General features: G+C 44.2%; 1 protein-coding gene across 11 annotated transcripts in view; it reads right to left on the reverse strand.

The window, feature by feature from the left end:
- Nucleotides 1-14,799: 14,799 nt before the first annotated feature.
- The window catches only part of LOC129838802 (protein phosphatase 1 regulatory subunit 12A-like), a 78,425-nt gene continuing 65,855 nt past the window's right edge, over nucleotides 14,800-27,369 (reverse strand). For 6 of the 11 annotated variants that reach the window (XM_055905989.1, XM_055905994.1, XM_055905988.1 and 3 more), the window contains 7 exons: nucleotides 23,848-23,864; nucleotides 23,436-23,550; nucleotides 23,206-23,310; nucleotides 23,026-23,073; nucleotides 19,779-19,829; nucleotides 18,287-18,506; nucleotides 16,452-16,536 (listed from right to left, as the gene is read on the reverse strand). In XM_055905989.1, the coding sequence (XP_055761964.1) occupies nucleotides 18,366-18,506; nucleotides 19,779-19,829; nucleotides 23,026-23,073; nucleotides 23,206-23,310; nucleotides 23,436-23,550; nucleotides 23,848-23,864 (477 nt within the window). In that variant the 3' untranslated portion in view covers nucleotides 16,452-16,536; nucleotides 18,287-18,365. Of the gene's footprint in view, nucleotides 16,537-18,286; nucleotides 18,507-19,778; nucleotides 19,830-21,873; nucleotides 22,833-23,025; nucleotides 23,074-23,205; nucleotides 23,311-23,435; nucleotides 23,551-23,847; nucleotides 23,865-27,369 lie in introns of those variants that run through there. The other 5 variants (XM_055905995.1, XM_055905997.1, XM_055905996.1 and 2 more) reach the window with 2 other exon arrangements.

Consider the following 27,369-nt stretch of genomic DNA (forward strand, 5'->3'; position numbering starts at 1 on the left):
TTTATTAAACCAACTTTACACAGGCTACTGTTTGGCCGTAGCCCACACCAAATAAATGGAAGATAACCCATAAGCCAACCGTGGCCTTCTCTTGTGAAGCCCAGACATAAAGAGAGAGAACAAAGGCTAAACCTGGTCTTAACTTCCAATGCTCCATCCCCCTGCCCAACCCCCCTCCACGCCACTCCGCCAACCGCCAGGATGCCCGGCATCAGAACATTCCAGGCATTCCCGTGATTGGCAGATAGCAGGTTGATTGACATGTCGGACCCCGCGAACACTGGGTACTAGTAAGTACAACACAACCACCTACTAGCCAACACATAACACACAGCTGTCTGTGCGGGTTGCTACAATACTGTAGACATAATTCAGATAATGCATGTGATAACAAGATGCCCAGCGTTTCAAGCCTCCTCCTCAACCCTCTCTCTCCACCTGTAAAATTGTTGTTGTGTCTTGCGTCATAGGCTACATTTGCCTGTACATCACGTATGTAAATAACAAGCATGCCTGCTCTATTGGCACTGACTGGTGAAGTAATTTAATGAGATAAATATTAATGTGATATCAGAATGAGAGCGACTAAGAAAATCAATGGGGGCCCCCTAGAGGTCAGGGCCCCAGGCACGTGCCCAGTGTTCCCGGTCGGTAAATCGGCCATGATTACTACAAATTTAGATAGCTGGCTAGACTAACTAGACTATTTGACCAAAACTGTTAACTGACATGGGTGTTTCTGTATTATAAGTTGGATAAAGGAATAAAGACAGACACCAATGTCAAGTTCAACAGCCTTGTTAAGCATTGTACAAATCCCTACGCGTGGAGTCTGGTGAACAGTCCAGCTAGTCGATTACCTATCAACTAGACTCCGTAACATCATCCTTTTCAATAGAAAGTGCAAACATAACGGCATAACATTGAGTTCTTAACAGTCAAGTCATAACAATTGAAAAGCATGACATTTTCTTTTTACTTTAGTTGTCATCTTCCTTTTTCTTTTCTTTTTTAAATTAACAGACAACAAGTTAAGTCTCTTACTTACAGAGTAAGCCTGTCCGGTGGCTTGCACAGCCGACCCACCCGTGAGTAAGTATTGGCTCTGACAGGTGTAGGATTAGGGCCACGAGCTGGAGAGTTTAGTGGGGTAGAAGCCTCACCTTCAGTTGGCTCATGTCTCAATTCTGCACCCCTTACCCTTAGGCCTGGACTGTGATCCAGCTCATCTAGGTGAGTGTATGGCATGTTCTGGTTTGTCTGCTCTGCTACGCGCAGATCCACCCGATTGCGACGATAGAGGGAGCCACCAAGATCCACCAGGTAAGAATGTGGTGCAACTCTCTGTAGGCATGTGCCCAGCCTCCAAAGTCCTGTGTGGTCTCCCGGCAGCGGTTTCATCCTTATAGGTTCACCCACCTCCAGCTCTGGTAGGTCTCGAGCAGTCCGGTCGTAGAAGCACTTAGCGAGCTGCTTTCTGTGACGCAGTTTGTCCGTGACGCCAACCATGACGCAGGGCTCAAGTAGCTTGTTAGCTACGGGGGATAGTAGTCTTCAGACGTCTGGACAGAAGGCGTTGTGCTGGGCTGCTGTCCATGTTTTCGGTGGGTGTGTTCCTCCACTGTAAGATCGCTTTCCATGGGTCATTGCTGTCGCGCAAGGCCCTGCTTAACAGGTTTTTTGCAATCTTGACAGCTGATTCTGCCTTGCCATTTGCGTTTGGGTGTCTTGGAGAGGAGGTCACGTGGTCAAACTCCCATTCTGAGGCGAAACGCTTGAACTGTGCAGTGAATTGTGGGCCATTGTCCGTGATTACCTTGTCAGGCTGACCTTGCCTTGCAAACTGCGCCTTGCAGCGCTTTATGACCGTCTCTGCAGACAAGTCAGGGAGCAGTTCAATTTCCCAAAAGTCAGAGTAATGATCAACGATGAGAAGATAGTCCTTTTGTCTGTGGCTGAATAAGTCCATGCTGATGATTTGCCAGGCCCTTGTGGGCAGTTCGTGTGACATCATGGTTTCCTTTTGCTGTTCATGAGCGTACTCGTTGCATGTGGTACAGTTGCTGACAAAGTCTTTAATTTCTGCTTGCATGTTTGGCCAGTATAATGTTTCACGAGCCTGGCGGTAGCATGCGTCACCTCCAATGTGACTGGAATGTATGCGGGTAAGCATCTCTGGACATAGTGATTTGGGAATAATGACCTTCTGACCTCTGAACAAGACGCCATTTTGCACACTGATCTCATCTCGAAAGGTCCAGTATTCTCTCACTGTGAAAGGTGTCTCCTCTTTCAGATATGGCCAACCTGCGAGAGCCATGGACTTCAGTGACTGTAGGTGTTCGTCCTTGTCAGTATGTTGCCTGATCTGGGCTAGGCGATGATCTGTGACGTTTAAGTAGTCTGCCTGATTGATCTGTTGAACATCTTGTTGTTCCTGCTGTAGCGAACAGATGGCCTGCCGCTGATAGGCAGTGCCTCTACCTGTACATTGTGCTGTTGCCCTGCTCAATGTGTTGCTGATGTACATCTTTTCCTGGCTTGTAAATGACCTCCAGGCTGTAGTTTTGCAGAGTCAGGAGCATGCTTTGAAGCCTCTTGGGCGCATTGAGGAGAGGTTTACTGAATATGGAAATGAGTGGTTTGTGGTAAGTTTCAGCGGTAACCAGCTCACGACCATATAAGTAATGATGGAATCGCTGGCAGGAGAAGACGATGCTGAGGCAATCTTTCTCAATTTGTGCATAGTTTTGTTCGGTGGGGGTGAGCGCTCTCGAGGCAAACGCAACGGGCTGGCCTTCCTGCATAAGGCAGCATCCAAGTCCCCTTTGGCTAGAGTCGCTCTGGATTGTGACAGGCTTCGTGACGTCGTAGTAGCGCAACACTGGCATGGATGAAGCCAGAGATTTCATCTCCTGCACTGCGGCCTCGTGCTTGGGTAGCCAGTGCCACGGTGTGTCTTTGTCCAGCAACCGGCGCAGAGACTCACAGACTGCTGATAGGTGTGGCATGAACTTTGCAAGATAGTTTGCAAAGCCGATGAGACGCTGTACTCCTTTTGCATCAGACGGGTTTGGCATGTCGAGGATCGCTTGGACCTTGTCTGGGTCCGGCTTCAGGCTTTTTGCCGAGAGAATGTGGCCATGGAAGTGGACGTCTTTCACCTTGAACTGCAGCTTCTTCAGGCCAAGATGAAGCTTAACTGATCGGCAGCGCTCCATCAGTGCCAGGAGCTTCACATCGTGGTCGCGTTCTGCTTCTTCGTCTGTTTCACCACAGCCTACGATCAGGATATCATCGCCGATGGGTTCAATGCCCTTGAGCCCAGCCAGTAACTCGTGCTGCTTGCGTTGGTATACTCAGGCACCACTGAGACACCAAACGGGAGCTTGAGCCAGCGTTTCCAACCCCAGGGGGTCCAGAAGGTAGTCATGAAGCTGCTTTCTTCGTCCAGCTTGCATTGAAGGAATGCATCTCGGGCATCCACCAAGGTGAAAATCCTGGCCTTGGGAAGCTTATAGAGGACATCCTCTAGTGTCGGCATGATGTAGTGGGATCGTTTCAGTGCTTGGTTCAGATGCTTTGGGTCGATGCAGACCCTCAGCTTCTCTGTTTTTTTCACTATAACCATATTGCTAATCCAGTCAGTTGGTTCAGTCACAGATGTCATGTGGCCATCGGCCTCATACTTGTCCAGCTGGGCCTTCACAGCCACTTTCATTGCAATGGGCACATTGCGAGGAGCACACTGGACTGGAGTGATGCTCTCATCCACTTCAAAGTGTACCTCCCCAGGCACTGATTCAACGGGCATGTTGAATACATCGTCATATCTGCTGAGTAGTTGTTCTTTGGACAGGGGTCCATGCTGGACATGATCCACAATGTGCGGGTCATTTGGTACAGTGAACTGCATCAGTCCCAGGCGTTCGCATGTAGAGCCTGAGAGGAGAGGATTTTGACTGGTTTTCACAATCTCAAACTCCAGCTTGTGTTTGCGTCCCCGAATAACACATTCGGTCTCAAAGGTGCCCATAGAGCTCATTAGTTCTCCTGAGTACAGCTTTAGTCTAGTATCACTGGGCAATAGATGTGTGTCAGGTGCCAGATTGATTTTGTCTTTGTAGCTCATTACGTTGCATGTAGCATCCGAATCCAGTTGACATTGTTGTTGCTTGTTGTGTAATCGTAGTGTCACAAACCATTTCTTCCCTCTTGAGTGTACCGCCCCAATGGATTCATGCATGTAAATGTCACTTTCACTGTTCAGCTCTGAACATTGAGTAACATCATCAACACAGTGAATCTTGCCCTCACTCACCCTTCTTTTGCTTTTGAGACACACTTTTGCAAAGTGATTATTAGTTCCACAAGCTCTGCATGGTTTTCCGTAGGCAGGGCAGTGCTCTTTGCCACGTGTGTGTGTATTCCCACAGTATTTACATGCTACGGGGCTCTCTGTGTTCACTGTTCGTGGGGTTTCCGTTTCCATTGCTCTCATTCTCATGTCAGTGACTTCAGCAGTGCGGCACATTTCGATGGCAGTTACTAATGTTAAGCCTCTCTCTCTCAGCTGTTGTCGTGCCGTGAGGGTGAGATTGTGCCGGTAGATATGCCTGCATTCGCTGCCCATTAAACTCCTCAGAGTTGCCGCTTGTACCTCGTTGGGTTTCTCATGTAGACCGGTCGCCAGCGCATAGTCCTCGAATTCATCCCTGAAGTTGTCCCAATTAGTATCCCAGTCCCCTGTGAGAACCATGTGATTTGGTGGCGGAATGTTCGCTGCCATAGCAATGGAATAGGAGATGTCTTTCCCTTCAGTCATGGAGGTAGGTAGTGATGCTAGCTAGCCAGCTAACAACGAGTTGATCAGTGTTGTGAGTAGGAAACGGCGTGTGTTCGCATATGGAACGTGACTGCGCCTATACTGTACTTAGCTACAAAATTAACAAACGTGTGTTTTCCGAGCCACTTCTGATACCATGTTTCTGTATTATAAGTTGGATAAAGGAATAAAGACAGACACCAATGTCAATTTCAACAGCCTTGTTAAGCATTGTACAAATCCCTACGCGTGGAGTCTGGGGAACAGTCCAGCTAGTCGATTACCTATCAACTAGACTCCGTAACAATGGGCTAATTGAGTGACTGTCAGTGAGTCACATATAACAAGAGGGACACTGAACCTTGTGTATTCCACCACTCTAACTCTTAGAAGTGGAGTCCAAAATATATTTTTATAATAAAATTTTTAGTCCAGACCTCGGTGTCTGTATAACAGATGTGAAATGGCTAGCTAGTTAGCGGGTACGCGCTAGTAGCGTTACAATCAGTTACGTCACTTGCTATGAAACCTATATGTAGTGTTGCCCCTTGCTCTGCAAGGGCCGTGGCTTTTGTGGAGCGATGGGTAACGATGCTTCGTGGGCGACAGTTGTTGATGTGTGCAGAGGGTCCCTGGTTCGCGCCCGGGTCGGGGCGAGGGGAGGGTTTAAAGTTATACTGGTACATTGATGCTGTTGACCCGGATCACTGGTTGCTGCGGAAAAGGAGGAGGTTGAAAGGGGAGTGAGTGTAACGGACGTGAAATGGCTAGCTAGTTAGCGGGTACGCGCTAGTAGCGTTACAATCAGTTACGTCACTTGCTATGAAACTTAGATGTAGTGTTGCCCCTTGCTCTGCAAGGGCCGTGGCTTTTGTGGAGCGATGGGTAACGATGCTTCGTGGGCGACAGTTGTTGATGTGTGCAGAGGGTCCCTGGTTCGCGCCGGTGTCGGGGCGAGGGGACGGACTAAAGTTATACTGTTACATCTGCATATGTAGCTACTGCACTGTGTGCCTTCATCTGTTGTCCAGCGTTCCTCTCCCTTTTCTCATTGACAAATTCAGATTTTTCTTATTTATTTATGAATAGCAAGTTGTTATTAAACCCAGTTTTACATTTGATTGAACACAATATCCAAGGTGGTGGTATAGGCCTCAACAATGATGGAGCCAAAGTAGCACGGCACCAGGTAACGAGTGATGTACAAGGGATATGTGAACATAGCCTGGAACCACTTACCCACATGGAGGGACAACACTAGACATATCATTTAACTGCAGAACAGTATTTGTTTATAGTCACTTACCTCCAGTCTAAAGACACTGAGTGTACAAAACAATAGGAACACCTTCCTAATATTGAGTTGCACCCGTTTACCCTCAGAACAGTCTCAATTCATCAGGACATGGACTCAAGCAGTCAAAAGCATTCCACAGGGATGCTGGCCCTTTTTGATTCCAATTGCGTCAAGTTGGCTGGATCTCCTTTGGGTGGTGGACCATTCTTGATACACAGGAAACTGTTGAGCGTGAAAAACCCAACAGCATTGCAGCTCTTGACACACTCAAACCAGTGTGCCTGACACCTACTACCATACCCTGTTCAAAGGCACTTCAATCTTTTGTCCTGCCCATTCACCCTCTGAATGGTACACACTGTACACAATCCATGTTTCAATTATCTCAAGGATTAAAAATATATATTTTTAACCTATCCCCTCCCCTTGATCTACATGGACTAAAGTGGATTTAACAAGTGACATCAATAAAGGATCATAGGCTGACCTGGTGAAAGCTATGTCATGGAAAGAGCAGGTGTTAATGTTTTATACACTAAGTGTATACAGTACATAATCAATACAACACAGATGCAGAGATTGTGTGTGATGAGGTGGTTCGTTTTGTTAGGTTTGTAAAAGTCTACTGCTTGGTAAGGAAGTAGATGACCATTTACCAGTAGAAGACAGCCAAGTCTTATGGTAGTTACTTATGTGAATGAATAGGCCCTGTGTCTGCAATGCATAGGTCAGATATTGTATGAGCTGAGATCCATCACAAACAACCATCAACCAAGTAAAATAATAATGTTGAGTAAGTGCACTGCACGGGGAGTAGTGAGTATGGCTGGTGAGTTGGTGTCAGGCACACTATCTGTCTTGTAGTGATTACAGAAGTGAATGAGGTGTCTCCTCAGAACCCCCACCAGCTCCTGGAACTTGGGGTCCAGGACAACATGGGTTACAGACTATAGCCATCAGTACATCTGTAAACTACAGTTTGTAAATTGTGCTTGAAATCAGATAAAAGTTTATTGGTCACATACACAGATTTGCAGATGTTATCACAGGTGCAGCAAAATGCTTATACAAACATAATCCCAAAAGTTTTTAAAGAAATAAAAATAAAGAAATATCAGAACGAGTAATATCAGTGTCTGGAATATACACTGCTCAAAAAAATAAAGGGAACACTTAAACAACACAATGTAACTCCAAGTCAATCACACTTCTGTGAAATCAAACTGTCCACTTAGGAAGCAACACTGATTGACAATACATTTCACATGCTGTTGTGCAAATGGAATAGACAAAAGGTGGAAATTATAGGCAATTAGCAAGACACCCCCAAAAAAGGAGTGATTCTGCAGGTGGTGACCACAGACCACTTCTCAGTTCCTATGCTTCCTGGCTGATGTTTTGGTCACTTTTGAATGCTGGTGGTGCTTTCAGTCTAGTGGTAGCATGAGACAGAGTCTACAACCCACACAAGTGGCTCAGGTAGTGCAACTCATCCAGGATGGCACATCAATGCGAGCTGTGGCAAGAAGGTTTGCTGTGTCTGTCAGCGTAGTGTCCAGAGCATGGAGGCGCTACCAGGAGACAGGCCAGTACATCAGGAGACGTGGAGGAGGCCGTAGGAGGGCAACAACCCAGCAGCAGGACCGCTACCTCCGCCTTTGTGCAAGGAGGAGCACTGCCAGAGCCCTGCAAAATGACCTCCAGCAGGCCACAAATGTGCATGTGTCTGCTCAAACGGTCAGAAACAGACTCCATGAGGGTGGTATGAGGGCCCGACGTCCACAGGTGGGGGTTGTGCTTACAGCCCAACACTGTGCAGGACGTTTGGCATTTGCCAGAGAACACCAAGATTGGCAAATTCGCCACTGGCGCCCTGTGCTCTTCAAAGATGAAAGCAGGTTCACACTGAGCACGTGACAGTCTGTGGACGCCGTGGAGAACGTTCTGCTGCCTGCAACATCCTCCAGCATGACCGGTTTGGCGGTGGGTCAGTCATGGTGTGGGGTGGCATTTCTTTGGGGGGCCGCACAGCCCTCCATGTGCTCGCCAGAGGTAGCCTGACTGCCATTAGGTACCGAGATGAGATCCTCAGACCCCTTGTGAGATCATATGCTGGTGCGGTTGGCCCTGGGTTCCTCCTAATGCAAGACAATGCTAGACCTCATGTGGCTGGAGTGTGTCAGCAGTTCCTGCAAGAGGAAGGCATTGATGCTATGGACTGGCCCGCCCGTTCCCCAGACCTGAATCCAATTGAGCACATCTGGGACATCATGTCTCGCTCCATCCTCCAACACCACGTTGCACCACAGACTGTCCAGGAGTTGGCGGATGCTTTAGTCCAGGTCTGGGAGGAGATCCCTCAGGAGACCATCCGCCACCTCCTCAGGAGCATGCCCAGGCGTTGTAGGGAGGTCATACAGGCACGTGGAGGCCACACACACTACTGCGCCTCATTTTGACTTGTTTTAAGGACATTACATCAAAGTTGGATCAGCCTGTAGTGTGGTTTTCCACTTTAATTTTGAGTGTGACTCCAAATCCAGACCTCCATGGGTTGATAAATTTGATTTCCATTGATAATTTGTGTGATTTTGTTGTCAGCACATTCAACTATGTAAAGAAAAAAGTATTTAATAAGAATATTTAATTCATTCAGATCTAGGATGTGTTATTTTACTGTTCCCTTTATTTTTTTTAGCAGTGTATATACAAGACCAGTCAAAAGGTTGGACACAGTGAAGTGAAGACATCAAAACAATGAAATAAAACATAAGGAATCATGTAGTTATCAAAGTATTAAATTAAAATATATTTTCGATTTTACATTCTTCAAAGTAGCCACCCTTTGCCTTGCTGAAAGCTTTGCACAATCTTGGCATTCTCTCAACCAGCTTCACCTGGAATGCTTTTCCAACAGTCTTGGAGTTCCCACATCCTGAGCACTTGTTGGCTGCTTTTCCTTCACTCTGCGGTCCAACTCATCCCGAGCCATCTCAACTGGGTTGAGGTCAGGGATTGAGGAGGCCAAGTCATTTGATGCAGCACACCACCACTCTCCTTCTTGGTCAAATAGCCCTTACACAGCCTGGAGGTGGGTTGGGTCATTGTCTTGTTGAAAAACAAATGATAGTTCAACTAAGAGCAAACCAGGCCTATCACTCAGAATTCTGTGGTAGCCATGCTGGATAAGTGGGCCTTGAACACCAAATAAATCACTGACGGTGTCACCCGCAAAGCACCCCTACACCATCACACCTCTTCTTCCATGCTCCACAGTCGGAACTGCACGTGAGAACATCCATTCACCTACTCCCCACTAGACTAATGTCAATTGCTCCTGTTTCTTGGCTTCTTTTTGGTGTCCTTTAGTTGTTTCTTTGCAGCAATTCGACCATGAAGGCCTGATTCACGCAGTGTCCTCTGAACAGTTGATGTTGAGATGTCTGTTACTTGAACTCTGTGAAGCATTTATTTGGGCTGCAATTTCTGAGGCTGGTAACTCTAATGAACTTATCTTCTGCAGCAGCAGTAACTCTGGGTCTTCCTTTCCTGTGGCGGTCCTCATGAGAGCCAGTATCATCATAGCGCCTGATGGTTTTTGATGAAACTTTAGAAGTTCTTGAAATTTTCCGTATTGACTGACCTTCATGTCTTAAAGTAATAATGGACTGTCGTTTGTTTGCTTATTTGAGCTGATCTTGCCATAATAAGGACTTGGTCTTTTAAGAATAGGGCTATATTTTGTATATCACCCCTACCTTGTCACTACACAACTGATTGGCTCAAACGGAAAGAAATTCCACAAATGCATTCCAGGTGACTACCTCATGAAGCTGGTTGAGAGAATGCAGTGTGTGCAAAGCTGTCAAGGCAAAGGGCAGCTACTTTGAAGAATCTCAAATATAAAATATACTTTGACTTGCTTAACACTTTTTTTGTTTAGTTTAGTTTATTAATTCAACCATTTTAAATAACAAGCACACAACTTAAATGCCATACATGCACATGAATAAAATCATCGAGGATAACACACAATAAAGTCTGGGACTTATTTCCATTGTGGTCCTCTTGAGACAAGATGGCTAGACAAGATCGAACACATTATGGCAGTGTTACTACATGATTGAATATTATTTAGTAGTTTTGATGTCTTCACTATTATTCTACAATGTAGTAGGTATCCAAACTTTTGACTGGTACTGTATGTACATATGTTTTGTATACTCAGTGTATGTATGGTATGTAATGTGTATAGACAGTAAATGAATAGATAAGAAGTGTACAGCAATAGTTATATAGGATGAGCCATGACTTGTAACCTAAAGGCCATGTGTATCATTTGTCTCAGAATAGAAGTGCTGATTTAGATCATATTATATGGACACACGGGACACTCCTACTCTGAGACATTTGATACATAGGGCACCTGGGACAACCAATAGGACATTGTATTCTTACTTACCTGAACAATAGTCACACTACCAGAGTGAGCTGTTCAAATGTAATATACTTAAAATTCACTGCTGCCCTTACCAGTGACGTCAGCCTGCTTCACAATCCTGCTGTCATGTAGCTGGACAGTTCCAGTACAAAGAAAATGGTACTAGCCGTGCCTTACAAAAGGAATATAACTCATGTACATGTGTTTAGACTTTAGTGACCCAAGCACAAAACCTCAGGTCTAAGAACAGCCCTGAGTTATCACACAGCAATCTCCGTGTTCTCATGCCTTAAAAATGTAATTGCCCATTTTGTTCAAGCCCATTGTGTACATGCCAGGCATATACAGAGACACACCTGTAACCCTAGCTGGGATGTAAAGTTGTAATTCTATGGTGCTGTTCTCATGTTACCTGTATGTGTTCTCTGATCTGTGTGCTTAGGCAGACTCTGGTTTGACCCAGAGATCTGATCCACTCCACAGTCCTAGCCTCCAGAGCCACCACCTCTTTTTGAAAGTTTTTTTTTACTGAAGTAGTGGTGGGAAAAAATGCAAAAATGGTTATACTTGAGTAAAAGTAAAAGCTAGAGATCAAATTCCTCACATTAAGCAAACCAGATAACATATATTTTTAAAGCTTTTTAAATTTACAGACAGACAGGGGCACACTCCAACATTCACAAATACAGTATGTGTTTAGTGATTCCGCCAGATCGGAGGCAGTAGGGGTTACAAGGCGTTATATTGATAGGTTTGTGAATTGAACAATTCATATTGTTGTCATGGGTAACGTCCAGGAACATGGCGTGGGCGATAGAGGGAACTAGACGTCTGAGGCTGAACGAACGAGCCCACAGGCTCTCCACCAAATGTGTAGACCAGCCTGCCTTCCACGTGACAGTCCCTGAGGAAGAGGGTGAGCGCGAGAGAGAGCGAGGATATTGTTATTGTAGCAACTAGATAAAATAGGCAAATGGTTATAGCCAATATGATCATTGCAGTTAATAAATACTCAACCTGAATGAATCGGTCAATTTATTCATAGTTCACTTTAAATATTACCACCAAGGTAATTTTAGCCAAGAGACGATCAATTGCAGATTCATTTAATTTCCTTTGTATCAATATTTCATAAGGCATTTCATACTATTAACAAAGGCAATACCCAACTTCACGAACACATATCCATGTCACATGTTTAAGAAAAACAGAACCCGTGAACATTTCTTTTTCCATTTCTAACAGATTATGTAGTCTGGTCCCAGATATGTCCAGCTCCTCGCTGCCCGTGAACAGCTCAGCCACCATATACAGGTCCGGCTTCAGCTAGCGAGTACTCTCCAGCATGTACTACATACAGCACAGACACACCACACACACAGGCCAGGGCACACAACGCAACATGGGCAAGGTTGGGGATTGGAGGAAGAGTGAGATTGGAGAGAGATAAGAGGAAGAGAGGAGAGGATATAGAAAGAGAGATAGATATGAGACGAGAGGAGGCGAGGAAGAGAGATGGGAAGGGGTACAGGCTGGGCAAGAGAGAGTAAATAAATGTTTTTGACACAGAGTGGAGGGGGACGTGTCAATTACCAGGCAGCAAACAGGTTAATGGTGGGAATTGGCCCGAAAAAAAGGGGGTGTTGGGAAATGTAGTAACAAAATCTATTTATATTTAAGTGAATGTGCAACGGTAGTCTGGTGATAATGGAAAATATAGTTATACACTTAATATACAAAACATTAAGAACACCTGCTTTAAGTGCCATTGAATGAGGTATGATAGTAGGTGCCAGGCGTACTGGTTTATGTCAAGAACTGCAACACTGCTAGGTTTTTAACCTTCAACCGTTTCCCATGTGTATAAAGAAAGGTTCACCACCAACTTGACAACTGTGGGAAGCATCAGAGTCAACATGGGCCAATATCCCTGTGGAGCACTTTTGAAAACTTGCAGGCTGGTATCTTGGCAAAGGGGGGGGGGTGGGGTCCCCGTACAGTCCTACACCACGATAGGGAAGTGGCATCGCCTCTGACCAGACTATCACATACAGGTTAGGTCTGACCGCCTTGGCTGCTGTCAGCATCGCCTACAGAGAACATCACAGTAAAGCCTTCCTGGGGCTACAATTTGTTCTTAAATACTGTGCTGTGATAAAGTACTTGCCCACTTCCACAGCACTGTATGTACTTACATTTATTTGACAGCATTTGTAATTGTTCATAATGCTCTAATCTAGATGTTCCATAGTACATTCACACAAGCAAGATGGCAGGAAGACTAAGGACACCCTTTTCTTGAAAGACTTCAATGTTTTTCCCCTCCAGCAATAACAAGAGGACAAAGTTGGCCTAGTAACACCTGTAATACTCAGTACATTCAATTTAAGAGTATTATGGAAAATATTCACCAGGATATGCAGATATGAATGTGTGGATCTACAGTCAGATCAGCAGACTCTCGGTCATGCAAGTGGAGAGGAGTGACCGTTGTCCAGGCGTTTGCCTGTAAATTGTTAGGCCGTGATCTTTGTGTACTACTTCATGTGAGCCCACAGCTCCAGGCTGCCTCCCACCAGCAGATCAGCTCTCCCCTCAGCACAGCTTCAAGCTGTCTCCCCTACATTTCTCAGGGAAGGTAAACCTTTACCACCCCTTTTTGGTATAGACTGGATATGACAATTTTAGGCCTATAACTAGGCCCCAGTTACAATAGCACTTTCAGCTGACCTGGAACCTAAAACTACTGAATTATCAGCTGACCTGGAACCTAATACTGCTGAACTATCAGCTGACCTGACTCTGCAAAGTTCCTCAGGGGGTCATATGACATCACCCAGCTGTTGTGGGCCAGGAAGTGTGTCTGGCTCATCAGCTGCATTTCCTGGTCAAATACCAAGTTGTCCTCAGGTGAAATATTTGCACACCACTGGATGTTTCCCGGTGATAGGTTCCAATTTAGGCTGGTGGTCCGCAAGGTGTTTATAAACTACATTTCCCACAATGCAGTTCTAGCACTCAACATTAAGCTCCTCCATCCAGGTTCCTCAACCAGTTACAACACTCCAGGATGGATCAGGGCTCATTACTCTAACAAGCACAGGAGTGACAAACATTTGTAGATCCAACACTAGTGACAAGGCAACGCCCAGCTCAAGATTACTGGGATCATTTTCTTCAAGGTATTCCCGCTCCCCTAAAATGAGTCTAAAGCACTCGGACATAAAAATCGTAATTGTCTTATAGAAGGTAGCATACAATATCAGAAACGGTGATTCGACATAGTTAGCAATCACTCTGTAGGAGCGGTTATATTGCAATAATGGAGTATCCAAAAGCAGACATGATTTGTGGCCACAGATGGTTTGTTGAGGCTAGAGGGAGTTGACGTAGGCATACAGCTCCATCTAGCGGTCGCGTCGGAGACAATAGTTGACAACTGTAGCATTAGCTTAAACCTAACCCTTTTCCGAATCTTAACCTCATTCTCCTAACCTGCTACGTTAATTCACCCAAACTGCTGCTTTAATATCCTAATCAGCTGTGGCGACAAATCACACCCCTAACCCTCCCCATGCCTTCACAATCGTGTGATTCGCAAACATTCAATGAAATACTTCACTCAGTATAGTCACTCCCACTAAGTCCAACTTTGAATCGTTGCTATGCCACGATTATTTGCGCAACAGCACTGGGGACGAGGTTAGATGGTTCCTCACCCTGAAAGTAACCCATGGGCCAGGAGAAACTAATTCATGGTTGACATGGGTCTATAATATCACATTATTATTGCAGTTGAAACAAACTAACCTGAGGTGGTGGATGTAGGCCTGAAGGAACATGGTTGATGAGCTTGGTGTTTCCGTTCTGTGTAGGTGAAAATAAACTTGAACATTATTGGTGAACATGAATAGGAATAACTAGACCTTGTCATTTCTAAAAACATGTACACTCGTTTGTCCTAAATAAAATACAGGTAGTTGACAGACAACATCTTTGAAGGTCCTCCACAGCTTTAGCCAGTTGTTGGAGTTGGGGACGTCCATAACACAGCTGAGACAACCCAAGAAGCATTCTGGTAGCATGATTCTGCTGTGCTATGGAGGTATCGCTGCAGAAAGAGGTCAAGACAAACTATTCACAGAGAAGTGACAGGTTAGCATCCCGGAAGGGCTATAAAGTCACCTTCAAGTGCACAATGTAATGAATGACAAGAAGAAAATAAGCAACAAGGGCTTTACAATGTACAAGTTTATTTTTAATGAACTCTTCAGTGGTTGGTAGTCACAGCACAGCTCACATGTATGAAGCCACACGCCTATTTTACAAGATGGGAAATTTAAAAAGGAAAAACAGAAAAAATGTAAACCAAAAGAGGAGATGGCCAACAGTCCAACTACAGTAACTTGTTTTCTTTGCTACAGTATCCTTAAAAAGGCCACTGAAATGCATAAAATGTGTTTGATGCAGGGACTTCATTTGATGGTGGCTGACATCAAATACTCCTCACAGTGCATGTAGACATTGTAAAAAGGACTGGGTTAGCAATACCTAAGATATTTTAGTGACAACACCTTGGCTAATACTACGGCTTAAAAAAAACGGAGAAAAAAAATGAACAGCACTCATCCAAAGATACTAAATACAATGTGTGAAATGTAGAAGCAATTATATTACTCGTATCTTAAATACCGTGAACACTTAAAACTGGAAAGAAAAAGCACGGAACACTGCCAGCCATTCCCTTTAAGAGAGAGGCCCTATTGTAATACAATGTCTTCAGACTATAAATGAAGAAAATAGTTACACTTTTTTTGTCCTCTGGAGTTTGTATATTTTTAATAGTAACAGACGAGAATCATAAATGCATGCCATGTGCTGGTCTCAAACGATACATACAGGTATATACAGCATCACTCAGTACCTGCTAAAACGAAGTGAGAAATACAGAGTATAAACCAACGACTACACTACAACCTTAAAGAAAAGAGGGGGGAGAGGGTCAGTGAAAGGGGTGAGCGATGGAAAGATGGAAGAGGAGTGAAAATCCTACTAGTGATGGACTCATCATTAAAGCATTTTTATTAGAAATAAATGCATATTGCACATACAGTGAAAGCTTACATTCCACCAAGTCCACCTGTTCTGTAAAGCGATAATTCCATTTACCTCTGAGGGAGACACACAAAGGTACAGAAATGGAAAGGGGGTGAGTGGCGTGGATAGAGGTGTGTGCGCATGTGCTTGTGTGGTGTGTGTCAGGGGAGGGGGTGGGTTGCATGCACTAAGACGGGAGGTACCACTGGGAAGTCTTCTGCTGTGAGACAGAGCCTCCAAAAACAGGGGGGAGGGAGTCAGAAAGAACAGGACAACTACACATCGCACAGGACAACTACACATCGCACAACCCTTGTATGTAGGTCGAGGAACAAACAGGAAATGGAAACAAAAAGATCAAATAAGAGTTTGTGGCACAAATAAAATCAGGTGTGAAATAACTGTTCTTCTGTGACAGCCGAGAGATCGATACAAGTGTTTTATGTACAACTAAGGCTTATTGGTTAAATAGTTGAGGCTTCCCCGCCCGCAAATGCTTTTACATGCTGTTCACAACCCTATCCTTTGCTGATGTAAACTCAGTGGTTCTATCTGGAGAGCAGCCACAGGTTGAAGTGGAGAATAACCTAATGGAGAGAGGGAGGACATGGAGGATGCTGTGGTGGTGGTAGAGGAGAGAGGGATAGAAGAGCCGAGGGGAGAAGGAGTTTTCCCGATGCTGATGTCTCTTGCAATTAATACCTAAAAGTTGCAAGTCCATTAGTCACTGCCATGGAGGAGTGGGTGGGCGCAGGAGGAGGGCGCGGAGGGGGGGGGGGGGGGTCTGTTCTACTTGGAAAGCTTGCTAATGACTCGAATAAGAGCTCCGTTCTCGTCCTTTAGTCTCTGGTTGTCTGCTTTCAAGTCTGGTAGCGTCTGGAAGAGAACAAAAGAGAGAAGGAAACGGGCTTAGAGACATGTCACCATAGAGATACGTTGAGGTTTACCATTCAGCCCAGTTCTAGAAACTGTTAATTGCAGAGTGTGTCATCAGCATCTTTGACAAGCCACAGTCAACCATTCTTTCCCCTTGTCATTTATTTTCTTCGCTGAGAATGGAGCAAGCACACTCCGGTCAAAAGTCTCTGCTAAATAGCCATGCAGAACAGGAGGCAGCTCCACTGGCGCCCAGGAAAACATACTCTTCAAATACACAGCACAAATCCTGGCAGCACAAACAGTGCTCCTTTATTTGAAGCATACAGGGCCAAAAAATGCATGAGCAACAAACTGCTGCAGCATCAAATAATGCCTTTGCAATCGTTTGTTTTTTTCTATGTCTTTGTGAGGTAGACTTACCACGTGTAAAGCTAACACCATCTCACAGTCAATACCCACCCAATACCCATTTCTGCCCTGAACCAAATTTCCAAACTGGTATAAGAAAATAATTGCATTACTACATCTGCCTTAATACAATGAGAGTAGTTACGTTATTCACTAACATAACTACACCACTGCCTGTCATTTTGATCACGGTTTGTGAGTTTAGTCTGGAATTGAAACAATAAAACGACTTAATAAAAGCCCTATGCCACTCATTATTAGGGTCATTCTGACTAGATATCTGAAGGGATACCCTACTGCTTTAACGATTTATCAACACAATGTTCATCAGTGTGATGCCCAAATGTTGTGGATTAAGAAATACCACCCAGTTTGTTTGACAAATGAAGATATAACTAATCACAATCAGTCACAGATCATCACTTACAGGTATAATTCCCTCAATATCAACTAAAACCATACTGGGCTAAGCAGATTCATGAAGCCATGCAGTCCAGCATGGCCTGGGGCAGAGCAACCATGGCGGATTGCCCAGGCCCTCTTGAAACACTCCAGCCCTCACATAGGGAACAACTGATCATCCAGGGAGATCAAGAGCAAAACGTAACTGTCCACCGCAAAACTATAAGGCATTTTATTACAGATGACAATCAACCAACCTGAGCTTCTTATGGTATGTAATGGAAATTGAAATCATGAGCAAGAGCCAAATTAATATGTCTGTCTAGATCACTGGGAAATTAAATAAGACCAAGTGTAAACCTGCAGTAAAGGGGTGACCCGGTCTCAAAGCTGGGTTGATGTAATCTGTAAGAGTCAATTGAAATGGGGGTAGGACTGGAGAAAGACACTGAGGGGAAAGGAAATGTGTCCATCCTCCATAAAAAAAAATGTGGCGCCATTTGACACAAAAAGAAAGCCACGTCATGCAAAGCCAGAAACAAGCCGAACGAAACAACGGCACTCCTTGATAAGACTTCAAGACTGCACACTGGGGGGAAAAGAACAACATGGGGCACTCTCCTTTACAGTACATCAAATTATCTAGTAAAATCAACTGCATGAAGACTTAATCATGTAGTCCAATATTTATACTTCAGGTGCTGCACTAACAAAGTAGTACATATTTGCTTATATGAAAATTAACACCTGAATTGATACTTACCTGACTGAAAATAACCTTTAACTTTACTGTGAACTATAATTAGGTACTATAAATGGAAAGTGCCCAGTCAAAACACTACCCAATATGAAAACCAGAGGGGTCTGGGGAGGTAGGGGGAGTCAGTCTCTGGGGGGGGGGGGAGTAGATAACCTTGTAGTTGGGCGGGGGACCTGCCTGTCTATGGGTGAGGTCGGAGCACAAATGGAGCATGAGAAGGGAGGGTGAGGGGGTGAGGAGGAGCGGTTGGGCAGGGCTACAGGTCCACGGAGGGGGGCAGCTGGCTGCAGGCTGACTGGGAGAGCTTGACAACCACGCGGGCCAGGGCCCTGTTCTCTGCCTGCAGCCGCTCCTTGACCTGACGCAGGGCCTGAACCTGCTTTACCTCTGGGAGGTTCTGCAGGAAAACCACAACACAGAGGGGGAGAGAGAGCGAGAGGGAGAGAGCGAGAGAAAGGGTCAAACCAGCAGAGGGCAGAGAAAAAGGGGGAGATGGGAGAGTACCAGAAGGGAGAGAAATAATGGAAGACAAGGGGGGGGGGGGGGGCAATACAAATTATAGAGAGGATAAGAAGAGGGGGCAAAGAGAAGACAAAACAGAAAAAGGACATTGTTAGGAAAAATGGGACAGAGTTTGGAACTGGAGGAATGACAAGTGCTTTCCAGGCAGGCTGGCATGTAGGAGAGATTGCAATCTACAGTAGCAGAGTAGAATAGAGAGAGGAAGACCGATATGATCGCTGGGCTGCCTATGACCTAGAAATAATCACTTCATTATGGCAGTGCTGGGCTGCCTATGACCTAGAAATACACACTTCATTATGGCAGTGCTGGGCTGCCTATGACCTATAAATAATCACTTCACTATGGCAGTGCTGGACTGCCTATGACCTAGAAATAATCACTTCATTATGGCAGTGCTGGACTGCCTATGACCTAGAAAAAAATCACTTCATTATGGCAGTGCTGGACTGCCTATGACCTAGAAATAATCACTTCATTATGGCAGTGCTGGGAAGAAGGAAGAACTTGCTGACTCTGGCATAATGGATTTTGTTGCCCCGTTTCTGAGAACATCTAATCTCACATCTCCTTATTTAGAAGGACATATGAGTTACGTCAACATAGATTATATAGAGCATCCCAAAATGTGACAAATACTGCACACACACATTCAGAATACACAACACAGACAGGATATACTGGGGGCTCAAATCAAACACTGACAACAGCACTATGCTGACATTTACATTTACATTACATTTAAGTCATTTAGCAGACGCCCTTATCCAGAGCGACTTACAAATTGGTGCATTACAAACTGACTGTTGGTTAGGATTGTTAGGTTATATAACTACTATGCTATAATTCACAGCAACAGAGTTTTATCAAAATGGGACATTGAATTGCCTCCAGCCCTCCTCACATTGGGCCTGTGGCAGAGAGAAAAGTAGCAGTCTTTGTGCAAAAAGACTAGCCTGTATAGTAACTGTTCAGCAAGGCATACTAATCTAGTACAGTAGTGGTCCAGCTAAAGTATACAGTATGTTTAACAGAATATTGACTGCTGTTCCTGATCTTAAAAGGGGCTATATGCAATTATGTCACTCACAACCTTCTGGTGCCCTACACACAAATAGGGCCATACAGCCAACACATGAGACAGTACCTTGAGTTCCTCCTCCATATCAGAGATCTTCCTTTCTAGAGCTCTTCTTTCCTGCAGGGAGGGGGACAAACAGATGTTAACCCCGGGTTTAAAGAAGAGGGAGACGAGGATAGAAACAAAACACGCAAGACAACCACCGCATACAGGCTCCCACAAACTGCTTCAGTTATGTTACCTCACACCTCGTGGCCAAAACGAAGGCCATACCTCGGCTCCACAGCTCGGCTGTTACACCCTATTTTTTCTGACTAAAACGAGACGAGATTCCCTGGGGGGAAAAACGATAACTATTACAATTTATTTGTCATTTTAGTCAACAAAAATGTGACGAGACTTCTACGTGACTAATGTACATTTAATTTGACATGGCATGCGGACCACGGCGCTAATGCCGCATAATTCGGCAGTCAATTGTCAACTGGCTTCGCATCAATTCAAAAGGTCAACGAGTGACTGAAGTGACCACCTGGAGCTGTGTGGGAGAGCTGGGCAGATCAGCTTAAATCAGCTGCAGACCGCGGAACATGAAAGACATGAATTCTGCCAAAGAGAGGACTGCATTAAATATTCTGCATGCATACATGCTGAGGATTGGACTTTTTTGTTTGTAGAATTGACATCTTTCAGTTGCACAGTCTGATTGAGCTCATCTACCCAACTCTCCTCCCACTCAGCTACCCAGGTCACTTCAATCACTCGTCAATCATTTGACCTGATGCGAAGCCAAGTGCCAGGACACTTGACTTGCAACTAAACTCAACTAGAAACAGTAATGTTCACTCAATTTCATGTTGGCTATTTTTGCTTTGATCACATCAGAACCTCTATTTTCCCCTTTTCCCTAATATTCATCTGTGTTGCTGCTGACGCGCCACGGTGCTCAAACACAAGTGGTCGCTTTTTTCCTGTGGGAGAAACTAATGCCATTTGGTGAATTTTAGGAGTACGGTAAAACTTGACATTTCTGGAAAGCTCAAATCCTCCCCTTTTCAAGAAACCACATGGGGAGAAAATCAGTTGTAAATTATTTAACCTGTAACCAAGGCTTTATAGCCTATATGGTTAATTATGCCTGGCATTAGTTACAATCTGCCACAATTTTCAATGCCTACATAAAAAAAATGTTTTAAAGCACCATGTGGTTAAAATGTGACTAAGCCTAAAAGGTATTTTAAGACTAAAACAAAGAGTAAATCTAAATTGACACTATGATAGTAAAACCTAGCTGGAGTTCTATCCAGTGACGTGACGGTGGAGAGGTGTGAACGTCAGATAACAGATGCAGGTTGAGGAGCAACATGAAGAGATAGGCGAGAGGAGAGTGGGTGAGGTACACACACGCATGACTGTGAAGCATGTCAAAGCCAGAACCATGGAGACTAATCTAAAAGACCTAACATGTTTAGTGATGCATGTCCCATCTTCTCCTGATGTGGTTATCTAAACATGACAAGTTAATGAAATGACACATGGGTAATGGTCAGCTATACTGGCAGGCACAATGCAGCTAAAGTAAAAGCAGTTGGCTTCGTTTACAAAGGCAGACCCAAGCTGTGAAGGTCTGGAGGTATGCTGACTAAGGAATGCCAGTGGAAGGCCATCTAAAATCTGGTGACAACATGGACTTTAAGCAGACTAAAGCAATAGAATAGGGTATGAGTAAATCACTCATGGAATATGTTGGGAGTTCAGGATAAACTTTTTTTTCTTGGCCACCATGCGAACTGCATGTGCCTGTTGTCGTTAAGGAGATGTTGGGTCAGTCGTTAAGGTGCTATGGGGTCAATTTCACGCCATGTGTAAAATATAATAAATCATGAACTTGAAAAATAAAGTTGAGAATGTAAACATACTTGAGGACAGTTGAAATAATGGATGTTGAAATCAAAAACCCAACAAGACATCAAAAGAAAAAACTCAAAACGTGTAAGCAAATCATTTAAAAGCGAGAGCAAAACTATGACAAACAAACCATCTACCTACTTAGGGAAACATATGAATTACTTGTTGCACAACGTTCGGCGCAGGTGTATCGCGAACCAGTTAGCAACACCTGCGCCGGACGTTGTGCGACAGGTAATTCATATGTTTATCTAAATAGGTAGACGGTTTGTCATTAAATGTATTAGATAGACATGCTTCTAATATCTGTACATTATTGACCCGTGACCGACAGTTTGAAGTTAGCTAAAACGAGGTGACGTCAGACCGTCTACTTAAGGAGGCAATAGAAAAAAAACCTGTCTATCATGTTCATTGATTGGGAAGAACCGTCACTCCAAAACTAGCGGACCAATACGCCTCTCTCTAAACACCGCCCTTCACGGAAAAATAATGCCAAAACTCGCAATCGAAAAGACTGGCAGGGAAAGTAAAGATACGAGTAGCGTAACAAAAATGGTAGTACATTGCAGGCAAAATCTATTTCAATAGGATTGGTTGCTGGGAAAGTTTCACGGAAAAATATTTTTGCATTCGTTTTCAAATCTTTTTTTTAATCATTTGTGAGTTTTGCTCCAGCTTTAAAATGATTTGCTAACAAGTTTTGGGGTTTTGCTTTTGATGTCTTATTTTTGTATAGAATTCTTTCAATTGTTTGGTTTTTGATTTCAACCGTCCTTGAAAATACAATGTTTACATTAAATTTTATTTTTCATGTTCACAATTTATTTTATTTTGAAATCAATACATATGGCGTGAAGTTGACCCCATATGTTTGTGTCAGCCGTTAAGGTGATGTGAGTGAACACTTGCCAAGAAAATGGCAAAAAGCACATGCAGAAGATAACATTTCCATTGAAACAATTCATCACGTATACTCGCTATCACACACTATGCAAAAAGAACCCTGGAGAAGTGACCACACACACACTGGCTAAAAATGTTCAAAAACACGTGAGAGAAGGTAGGTAGCTCGTGCTTGGGTGGGGTGGCACGCCCCCAGCCAACTATACGGGCATGGTGAGCCAGTCAGCAGGAGAGGCAGTAGACCGGAGAAAGTAGTCAGGTTTATAAGACCATACCACCCAGCTGAAATTGGGGCCTGCTTGTAACCTTCAGACATAAACCAGTCGGCATTGATTACCACGCTGTTAACCACTACTATTACCAATTCAGTTCAAGCCAATAACAATAATTGTATTTGTAAGTGCCTTTCATACATAGAACTAATTTTTGAGAGTTCATTCATTTGTTGGGCAAAATGATTCAGTAAGTTAAAAACCATAAAACACTTAATAATCATTACCCTTTTCTCCATCTCAAGCTGCGACCGGTCAGCAAAGCGCTCCTGCCTCTGTAACACAAGCAACGTAAATAACCCAAAGTTAGCGAGGAAGTCCTATTTATTCACAATGAGTGATCCTAATACTACATGATACATGCTAATTTCCCAACTGTACAGCGCAGCATGGCCACAGTGCCTCACCTGTGTGGCTTTCTCCAGCTGAAGCTTCAAGTCATTCAGCTGCAGGTCTGTGTCACGTAACTGGGCCTTCAGCTTCTCATTCTCAGCTAGGATCTGCTCATAAAGCTGAGAGGAAAAACTGTCAGAAAAAAGTCTAACTTCACAGGGAAGAATTACTATTTCTATGGTGGTGTTATTGAGTATGGTGTGATTTTAACTAAGGTAGAAGGTGAGTGTGGGAGCTCCAGTACCTTCTTGTAGTCAGTGCTATCGTCTCGGTCCAGCCTGCTTGAGAATGACCTGCGACCCTCGCCACGGCTACCCAAGTTGTCATAGCGGTCAGAAGAGGAAGTGCTGCTCTCATTCCTGAAGAGAATAAAAACATTGATACTTAGCTCTACAGTATCTTATCGACCATGTCTAATATTTACACTGCCATATACCAGGTTGTCAACAGTTTATTTGGTCTAAAGTGGCACAAGCCCCCCAAGTGAAGGCCAAGTAGTAGACAGGAAGCATGCATTCCCAAATGGCACCCTATTCTCTAGATTGGTCAAAAGTAGTGCACTGAGCCCTATGTGCCCTTGTCAAATGTAGTGCACTATATAGGGAATAGGGTGCCATTTGGAAAGACGTGAAGAATAAACTGAATTTGGCACGTACCTGGATAGTCGGTCGCTCTGTGAAAAGAAAAACAGAAGTGATTTAATGTCTTTACCCGATGTTAAAACAAGCAAATCCACATGACAGATTCAGAGCAGTGCAGTTTTCCTGTTGTCTAGACAAGCGTAGTGCCTGGAATGTAGATCAATTAGAGTGCATTTGAGGGTTTCGGTTGTTCTGCTGGGGAATGTTTGGCGCATCACACTGAAAACAGGATGTTTAAAGGTGGCATTCTATTCTCCTAGCAAATTTTTTTGTTAATTATTTTTGTAAATACTAAATTAAATGTACTGATAGGTCAGTCATTTCCTTGGCTTCACAAAGGTCTGCCTCCTTGACTTGCAAAGAGTTGACAAGGCTAGATGTTGGACCAATCAGTGTCTACCCCCTCAGCTCCGAGCCTCTCTCCCTTCTCATAGCACCTGACCACTCTGCACTGCAACAGACATTCCTGAATGGCTGCCAAGCCTGCCAGTGCCTTAAGGAGCAGCCCCTGAACCCCAGCGTCTCCTAGGTCCCGCCGCTCCAGCAGAGTGCCTTAGAGCAGGCGGGATGGGGGTCAGAGGGCCAAGCCTACAGCAGTGTTCAAATTGCTGTTGGCTTCCTGAAGCTGAAGGAGCCCAAATGCCAGGAAAAGCACTTGTGTGTCTGCACATCTTTAAGACCTTAGCTACAGAGATTAAAATGGCGAGGGGAAAGAAAACTGACATGTACAACTGGTTGAATTACAGAAAAGAAAAATACACTGCTTAACAAAAACACCAAAGCATGTTTAAACCTACCTCTCATGTTGTGATATATTTTGCAGATCTTGACAAATTCAAATCTACCTCAAGTCGTTAGGAAAAAAACTAGGCTTCACTTCACACTGCAAGTAATTGATAAATGCAGAGATATTGTTCCATTAAATTCAGTTATCCATGACTTTCACCACCACCAAAGGCCAGCTGTGTTTACCACCACCAAAGGCAAGCTGTGTTTACCACCTAAAATCAAGTGGGCAGAACTGGAGGGGTGAAACTAGTTTCATATCGCAATATTATAATAGATACTTGTATATCGATTTGTACTGAATGCATGTCTAATTTACACATCTCCATCTGGCTTTCAGGGGTCACCTTATTTTTTCAATTGTAAAGATTACATTTTGTATTGCAGCGTTTTAAAACTCCTATATCGTTTGTTGCTTTACATCAATGCACGAGCGGGCGCTCTCGCTCTCCTTCAATTCTATTCAAATTGCATCCAAGATTGATGAGAGATCGAGATATCTAACTATATATCCTAGCCTACCTCTTTCAAGTAATAAATTCAATACAGCATTAGCCTTATATTTTGGTAATGAATGATGGGTTATGCATAGTAAGCGTCTAACTTTTAGACTGTCTCTTGCGCAATACGCAAACCTGTGCTCCACTTGCTGGCCTCTGTATTATTCTATTTTAATCAAAGTCTCCTTAGCTCTTGGAGTCCCATGCAGGAAAAGCTAGACTAGAATACCTTGCTGCACATTTTTGTTGTTCTTGCATTTCTTATAACAATAGACTATTCAAAGAGGGATACAAGACTCTTGTTCGCTGAATGTTAAATACAGCAGCCAATAGAACTCATGGGTAGTTTGAAAGAGCGAATGTGCTAGACTATAGAAGTAATTTATTCAGACCCATTAACCTTTCAAACCTCATGGAGAAGTGAACACCTTCTACATCTAATTCTAGTCCTATATTATTCAAGCATGTCATTAGAATTATGACGTTAAGGACAACTTATTTCATTTAACTGTTGAAAGCGAGGAAGGAATGAAGCAACACTAGAGAGAACTAGGTAGGCTAATACCGGAGTAATTATTACAAAAAAAGGTAAATCAAATTCACTAGCCTATACTTGTAACTTTGTAGGCCACATGGGCTGCACCAGAATTGTATGTTCTCTCCCTGCTTTATCATGGTTTGAACAAGGTGCGTAATTCCAGTCCATATAATACAGTAATACAGTTCACACAAAAAGATTAGTGCCACTTGCGCCTGGCCACAAGATTAGTGCCATTTATTTACCTATAGCATAGCTACATCTATGTGCTTTTATGCGTTCCTGTCGTACGTAATGTAGAGTAGTCTATGTATTGGATAACGTCCCAATCATTTGGCCTGTCTTTAATGTAGGGCTCATAATATGTATTTAATCAGGCTCAGGTTGCATCAGACTTGAATTTTCAAATCAAAGCTCTAATCATAACCAGACTTAGGCCTATTTATATGCTTTGAATGACACTTCCGGTTTTGACGGGAAAAAACCGGGTTACATGGGAGAAAAGTGATTTATTCTCAGGATGGAACATTTGTAAAATACCAGGAAAATATTCCACCCTAATTGCCAGGTAACGTTAGTTGACTGTACCTGCACCAAAACTCGTGTATTGTTCATCCTATAGCTTTTTCTCCATCTTCTTAAACGGTGAGCCAACATGTACTCAGCCCTTTTATTTCCATGCGCTCTCATCGCTCTGTACCAGACATATAGTGAACAATATACACTGCTCAAAAAAATAAAGGGAACACTTAAACAACACAATGTAACTCCAAGTCAATCACACTTCTGTGAAATCAAACTGTCCACTTAGGAAGCAACACTGATTGACAATAAATTTCACATGCTGTTGTGCAAATGGAATAGACAAAAGGTGGAAATTATAGGAAATTAGCAAGACACCCCCAAAAAAGGAGTGATTCTGCAGGTGGTGACCACAGACCACTTCTCAGTTCCTATGCTTCCTGGCTGATGTTTTGGTGACTTTTGAATGCTGGCGGTGCTCTCACTCTAGTGGTAGCATGAGACGGAGTCTACAACCCACACAAGTGGCTCTGGTAGTGCAGTTCATCCAGGATGGCACATCAGTGCGAGCTGTGGCAAAAAGGTTTGCTGTGTCTGTCAGCGTAGTGTCCAGAGCATGGAGGCGCTACCAGGAGACAGGCCAGTACATCAGGAGACGTGGAGGAGGCCGTAGGAGGGTAACAACCCAGCAGCAGGACCGCTACCTCCGCCTTTGTGCAAGGAGGTGCACTGCCAGCGCCCTGCAAAATGACCTCCAGCAGGCCACAAATGTGCATGTGTCTGCTCAAACGGTCAGAAAAAGACTCCATGAGGGTGGTATGAGGGCCCGACGTCCACAGGTGGGGGTTGTGCTTACAGCCCAACACCGTGCAGGACGTTTGGCATTTGCCGGAGAACACCAAGATTGGCAAATTCGCCACTGGCGCCCTGTGCTCTTCACAGATGAAAGCAGTTTCACACTGAGCACGTGACAGACGTGACAGAGTCTGGAGACGTCGTGGAGAACGTTCTGCTGCCTGCAACATCCTCCAGCATGACCAGTTTGGTGATGGGTCAGTCATGGTGTGGGGTGGCATTTCTTTGTGGGGCCGCACAGCCCTCCATGTGCTCGCCAGAGGTAGCCTGACTACCATTAGGTACCGAGATGAGATCCTCAGACCCCTTGTGAGACCATATGCTGACACATGCACA

This window comes from Salvelinus fontinalis, chromosome 39 (genome assembly GCF_029448725.1).
Source record: "Salvelinus fontinalis isolate EN_2023a chromosome 39, ASM2944872v1, whole genome shotgun sequence".
NCBI lineage: Eukaryota > Metazoa > Chordata > Actinopteri > Salmoniformes > Salmonidae > Salvelinus > Salvelinus fontinalis.